Source organism: Coffea eugenioides, chromosome 3, assembly GCF_003713205.1.
Source record: "Coffea eugenioides isolate CCC68of chromosome 3, Ceug_1.0, whole genome shotgun sequence".
NCBI lineage: Eukaryota > Viridiplantae > Streptophyta > Magnoliopsida > Gentianales > Rubiaceae > Coffea > Coffea eugenioides.
The window spans coordinates 21597284-21604661 of record NC_040037.1 but is presented as its reverse complement, the minus strand read 5'-3'; the positions used below and the strand labels follow the sequence as shown (position 1 = coordinate 21604661).

At 35.2% G+C, this 7378-nt stretch overlaps 1 protein-coding gene across 1 annotated transcript; it reads left to right on the top strand.

Annotated features, from left to right (window-relative positions):
* Window positions 1-584: 584 nt before the first annotated feature.
* LOC113766301 lies at window positions 585-2306 on the top strand. The gene has a single exon (XM_027310508.1). The coding sequence runs from the start codon at window positions 585-587 to the stop codon at window positions 2304-2306; it is 1722 nt and encodes a 573-aa protein (XP_027166309.1).
* The last annotated feature ends 5072 nt before the right edge of the window (window positions 2307-7378 follow it).

Sequence of the window (7378 nt, the reverse complement as noted above, 5' to 3'; positions counted from 1 at the left end):
TTTTTCCAATTACCTATGCCGTCAGTTGCATGCCTTTCTAAAGACATGACTTATAAAATTAATCACTACACACCAAAGATGTATGTATACTTTGATGGAAATTTAGTAAAATTCTTTAATTTCACCTTCAGTTTTCACGCTCATGTGTTTGTTTAACCATTGACATTTCAAATTGAATTTAGGAATTTTGCGAAGACGTGAGCGCAGGAGTTGGTACGAAGGGTTTTTTTCTGTTATTAGGTAAATAAAATTTCTATCCGCTTACTTGCAAATTCTGTTTTTATAGATTGTTGAGAAATTTTGCATTTTGTTGATTTCCTTTATTTGCTGGCTGCTTGATTTAGTAGACTGTAAATTCTTGAACTTGAAATTAGGGACTTGTAAGCCACGACCTGAGTTTAAAAAGTAGGCTATTGGAAGCTCGTTGGAGGACATTTATTTATATTAAAAGTATGGATAAAAGATGGATGGAATTTCCAAGAACAAGTGAAAAGTACGAGACAGGACTTCAAATGTTTCTAAACTTCGCATTTTCTAGATCAAGTTGTGACGGAAAGATTTTGTGTCCTTGCAAAGATTGCGGCATGGGTGTTTGTGTGACAAAAATGGAAGCATATGATCATTTGAAAGTGGTAGGATTTATCAAGGGTTATAATAATTGGATAGCACATGGAGAACTTTCAAACTACAATGAAGCCACATCTAATTCTGAAAATACATCAATTGGGGTTTCAAATGGGACTAATGACATGCAAGACTTGGTCCATGATGTATTTGGGATACCACATGGAACAAATGAATTGAATAGAGAAGGGGACATTCCTGTTTTAGAGGCTGAAAAATTTTACAAATTGATTGATGATTCTCAACAGGATTTGTACAGTGGTTGCAAAAATTTCTCGAAATTGTCTTTCATTATTCGTTTGCTTCACCTAAAATGCCTGGGTAAGATGAGTAACAAGATTTTTAATATGCTTGTTGAGCTGTTGAGAGAAGCATTTCCGGAGGCCATGACTAATTTGCCGTCTTCTTACTATGAGGCTGAGAAATTGATGAATACATTGGGGCTGGGTTATGAAAAGATCGATGCATGTCCTAATGATTGTTCTCTTTATTGGGGTAGTGCTGAAAAAAGAACTTCATGCGAAACATGTAACGAGCTTAGGTGGGTTGCTTCAGAAAATGATCCAACTGGGGAAAAAAGGAAAATTCCTCAAAAAGTGTTGTGGCATTTTCCCTTAAAACCTAGATTACAAAGACTATTTATGTCTTCTAAAATTGCATCTCAAATGAGATGGCATGAGGAAAAACGTACAAAAGATGGTTGTATGAGACATCCAGCTGATTCTCCAGCTTGGCAAACTTTTGACCATCTACATCCAGAATTTGCTAAGGATTGTCGAAATGTTAGATTGGGGTTGGCATCTGACGGGTTTAATCCATTCAACAACATGAGTTCTACACACAGTACTTGGCCTGTAGTTTTAATACCATATAACTTACCTCCGTGGATGTGTATGAAGCAACCGTACTTCATGTTGTCCTTGTTAATACCCGGACCATCCTCTCCTGGGAATAATATTGATGTTTATCTACAGCCTCTAGTTAAAGAATTGACCGAATTGTGGGATTTTGGCATTCAAACTTATGATGCATCCCAAAAAGAAAATTTTCAATTGCATGCAGCTCTGTTGTGGACCATTAGTGATTTCCCTGGATATGCAATGTTATCTGGCTGGAGCACTAAAGGTGAATATGCTTGTCCTGTTTGTCACAAGTTCACTCATGCACGACGGTTGACTCATAGTTTCAAATATTGCTATATGGGTCATCGGAGATTCTTAGATAGTAAGCATAAATTTAGAAAGCAAGCCCAATTCTTTGATGGCACCGAAGAACATGGAAAGCGACCACCTTTGCAAACCGGGGATATGATTGTGAGTGAATTGGGAGACTTGCAAATTAAATTTGGAAAACTTGTGAAAGGTAATCCGAAGCTGCCTTTCAATTGGAAAAAGAGGAGTATTTTCTTTGACTTGCCATATTGGAAAGATAATGTCTTAAGACACAATCTTGACTTCATGCACATTGAGAAGAATGTTTGTGAAAATATTTGGGGGACATTGCTGGATATTGAGGATAAAGCAAAGGACCATTATAATTCCCGCCGTGATTTGAGAGAAATGGGAATAAGAAAAGAGCTGCATCCCATTGAGACAGAACCTGGAAAGGTGTACTTACCTCCATCTTCCTTTGCAATGGATAAAAAACAGAAAACTATGTTTTGCAATGTGCTAAAAAAGTGAAAGTTCCAGATGGTTATGCAGCTAATGTCTCAAGATGCGTTCGAGTAAAATCACCAAGAATTTCAGGGCTTAAAAGTCATGATAATCATATCCTAATGCAGCAATTGATGCCTATAGCTTTGAAAAAGACTTTGCCAAAATCAGTGCGCTATCCTTTGATTCGATTGAGTAGATACTTCAGGCAGCTTTGTTCTAAAGTTATTTGTCCTCAAGATGTGGTTCGTTTGGAAAGTGAAATTGCCGTCATACTCTGCGATCTTGAGAAATGCTTCCCACCAACCTTCTTCGATGTCATGGTGCATTTAGTTGTTCATTTGGCAACTGAAGTGAAATTAGGTGGGCCGGTGTATTATCGTTGGATGTATCCTATAGAGAGGTACTGCTTGTAATTCTCATTATGCCTTAAATGTTTATTCCTTTTTTGCTTTCTTTGATTTGTGGAACTAATTAGAGAGGTTGGAATGATGATACTTTAGGTACTTAGGAACATTAAAATCTTATGTTCGAAATAAAAGTAGGCCTGAAGGTTCGATTGCTCAAGGGTACTTGGCAGAAGAATGCATTAACTTTTGCTCATTGTATCTTGCGGACTATGTTGAGACAAAATTCAATCGTCCAAGCAGAAATGAAGAAGTACATAAGGAAATTGAAGATGGTTTAGATATATTCTCTGAATCAGGACATCCTTTGGGGAGGGGCAAGCCAACAGTCTTTGATGCTCATATCTTGAGTAAAGCACATCAGTATATTTTATTTAATTGTGATGCTGTCACACCTTACATAGAGTAAGTTCAACTACAACTTGATGCATTAAAATTTTATTGTAGAATTCAATGCATGATTACAATTTTGACTCATGTACTTCTAGGCAGCATCGTATATTGATAGAAGAATGACATCCTCAAATTCCACAGCATCTAAAAGAGCGCTTGCACAGCGAAAATTTTGCATGTTGGTTTGCTGAACATGTAAGTAAAATTCTGAATATTAAGTACAATTTGAATTGTAGGACTTCAAATATAGTTTCATCTTTTTTTTATTTATTTATTTACTCTTTTTTTTTTTACAGATTGACAAGTTAGAACTTCCTCAAAATGTTTCGGTGTTGAGAGAGTTGAGGTTCCTTGCTAAAGGTCCAGATGTTGTTGGAATCCAACATGACAGGTTTGTTGTTAATGGATTTCGGTTTCACACCAAAGAAGTTGAGAAGAAAAGAAAAACGCAGAATAGTGGTGTTACAGTCAATGCAACAACATCCAGTTTTGCAAGTATAAGGGATCAAAATCCAGTTTTGAGTGAACTAGTTTACTTCGGCGTCTTGAAAAATATGATTGAATTAATTTACGGAGGTCATCGGGTGGTGTTATTCGAATGTGATTGGATATCAAATGGTTCGAGAATGAAACAAGATGCTAATGGGTTTACTTTAGTCAATTTTGCAAACGTGAGGCCTCATGTTGAGCCATTTATACTCGCTTCACAAGCATCACAAGTTTTTTATGTGGAAGATCCAACTGATAAGGATTGGCAAGTGGTTATCTCTACCACTGCAAGAGCTGGATATAACATGGGCACAACTATGGATGTTGACACATATTTGCAAAGTGATGTTGGCAATCCTGTTGTTGAGAATGAAAATGAGGAAATTAGTTGGGTTCGTAAGAATGGACTTGGGATTGAAGTTGATTTGTCCCAATATAATTTGATTTAGAATCTTTTATAGCTTTGAAGCTTACTGGCCCTATTCTTCTCTGTTTTAATTGCTAGGCCTAGGCTTTATTTCCTTTTGTCGATGGTTTTAATCATTTTTTTTTGTATTTTACTAATATGACCGACATTCTTAGTTTTGAAGGCATTTACAAAGCTTTGAGTTTAGTGCTCTCGGTGTCATGTTAAGCCTTCTGACAGATGTGATAAAAGACTTGGTGCTATTAGTTAAAACTTGTGTATTAATTTGCCTCTTTAAGGCCTTTCTTTCATTGATACTCCCATGGTCCAGTTTTTGGATTTCTAGTCTTGGTTAGTAATCGTCAGTCTTATTCATAAAAATGGTATTGGAATGATTTTTCTTTTAATGGCATGACAACAATTGGCAATCGAGGCTATGATTTGTGGAGAACAATTGGCAACGTACGGAATGTGCAAATCATTTCAGGCCAAACATAAAACTATCCAACTTTCCAAGGAACCCATTACTCATTTTAAGAGCCCAATGGGCTGGATAAATACTGGTCATTATTTTATAAGCAATTCCATTAATTGTAAGCTGTAATATTACATTTGTGAATCATTATATTATGGCCAATTCTTTTTCCCAATAACCCGAGGTCTAATTTTTGATCAATAGAAATATTTTGAAACTTTAATCTATAAATTTCTTAAATAATTTTTTAATACCATGAAAAAATTATTTTTTAAACCAATAACAATACAAAAAGTTAATTCCGATAGAGCTTTCTAGTCCAACTGATCTTTGATCGAATTTAATCGGTTTAGTCACAATTTTAGATTATCCTTCAAAGTGAAAAGGAGACACGATCGAACCGATCAAGCACGATCGAATCGATCAAACCGATCATACTATATGTTTATGTTCAATCAATGCGTTGTAAGTGTAAGCCTAAGGTTAATCATTGAAAAGTTCAATAGTAAGATCTTGTAAGTGATAGTAAGCTTCTAATTAACACAAAGTTCAATGGCAATTGCTTTGGAATTGAAAACATTCAATATATATATATATATGTTTATGTTCAATCAATGCGTTGTAAGTGTAAGCATAAGGTTAATCATTGAAAAGTTCAATAGTAAGATCTTGTAAGTGATAGTAAGCTTCTAATTAACACAAAGTTCAATGGCAATTGCTTTGGAATTGAAAACATTGAATATATATATATATGTTTATGTTCAATCAATGCGTTGTAAGTGTAAGCCTAAGGTTAATCATTGAAAAGTTCAATAGTAAGATCTTGTAAGTGATAGTAAGCTTCTAATTAACACAAAGTTCAATGGCAATTGCTTTGGAATTGAATATATATATATATATTCAATGTTTATGTTCAATCAATTCTAATCCCAATGTTTATCAATGGAAAGTTCATGTATTCACAAGTTAATTTTCTTGTTTCATAAACTAATTCGATCCTTCCAATGGCTTGTTAGACTACAAGCCGTACATAATTGCTAGCAGCATAAAATAAATTGAGTACCGAAAACATTTTGATTAAAAGAATGTTTTTTGTTAGCTTCTCAAAATTTTTAATTATTTTTATATTTTTAGTTGTTATATTACATTGTATATAGCTTTAACAAAATTTTTATTTGTTATATTTTTAGTTGTTATATGGTTGTAACAAAATTTTTGATTGTTATATTATATTGTATATAGCTCTTGCAAAATTTTTATTTGTTATATTTTTAGTTGTTATATTATATTGTATATAGCTTTAACCAAATTTTTAGTTGTTATATAGCTTGAACAAAATTTTGCCCAAACACACAAAAATTGTCATTAGTAGCGCGACAAATTGAAAAATTCAAGAGGCTTGACTAATTTACTTTGGCGTCATTAGTACCGCCTTTATTTCAGACATCTTCTCCCTCTCTCGTTGTCCTCTGCCTTTGTCCTCTCTCTCTCTTTCAAGCTCGCACCACCAATTTGAGTCAAATGCCGTCCATGAACTCGCACCCATTTGGGTAACTTGGTTGAGCTCGCACCATGCAAATCCCAAATTCGGCTGTTGTGTTGGCTTGGTGGCAAGAAATCAGAAATTAGGGCTTCAAAGCTTGGGTGGTGGGTGGAGTTCAGATCTTGAAGCTTGGGGAAACCGAGAAGTTAGGGATTCAAGCCATAGTTTGAGGTAATTTCAGTATTTTGTGTCTAATTTTGCATTGCATGATAGACATGTTCTTGCATTGCATGGTAGATTTAGTTTTCAGGTTATTCGATTCCCATCTCTGACAAGCACCTTCTCCGTTTCTGAGAAGCACATTTCTAGGTAGAGTGTTTGCTTTGGGGGGTGGTGGTGGTGTGAAAAGCTTTGGGGGGTGGTGGCGGTGTGAAAAGCACGTTTCTGAGAAGCACATTTCTAGGTGAGCCTGGTCGAATGGAGACTGCTACTGTGAACTGAATGTACAATTTCAACCATCTGTTTTTGGTGATGGGTTCTCGTTTTTAGTCTTTTACCGTGATGCTCTTCGTCTCCTTCCTGTTCTACGACTGTATTGTTTGTACTGTTACAATTGTATTGGATAAAGTGTTTGTGCATTTACTGTTAAGTGTCAACCCTTAACTGTGGATGTGGCTCTGGCAAAAAGAGAAGTAATTTGGTTTGGAATCGTCAATGCTACGTAAAGCTTGAGCTCTTGTTTAGATGAGACACTATCTTAGAACAATAGAATTAGTGTTCTTGATAAATGCAGAACCATGTCAGAATCTGGAAATAAAAGTATTCAGTAGAGCTTCATAACCGACCCGATTGCCATCCCTAAACATACAAAACCAAGAGTTGTATTTGTTGGTAGAATACATTATCCTCTGCAAGTTTTGGTTATCACATGACCAAGTATATTTCGTTAATTCAAGACAATCATTTATTAGTTTGCTCCATTACTGAAGTTAAAATTACGTGGACTCTTCTACTTGCACCCTCATTGAGCAGAAGCATACCAACTTTTGATCATAGGCATCATTCTCAGAACAATATGGAAAAAGTTTCGTGTCTAGCAGTAGTAAATTCTGCATATCTTTCATGCTGAAAGGATGTAGATCAAAGCATTTCCCATGTATATTCTTGCAGTCACTTAAGCATGTAGCTTTCATTTCATTTCCAATTAGTTGCTGCATTGAATCGTATATTCTCCATTTGTTTCTCTGTTCTGTTGACAACTCCATAGTCTTCCCCTGGTTTATTCTTGAAGAATGCCATTTGTTACTTGTCATGCCAGTTTATTGTTCAAGTAGTACTTCTTTATAATAGCATTTGTAAGTTAAAGAAACTATAGGTAGAGTGTTTGCTTCAATAAATTTTAAACATTTACATTTGTCCCTTTCTTCACTCAAATATTATGCAGGT

What these genes read in the sequence shown, in the direction of transcription:
- LOC113766301 (XM_027310508.1), top strand. Translation starts at nt 585, where the DNA reads ATGGGTGTTTGTGTGACAAAAATGGAAGCATATGATCATTTGAAAGTG.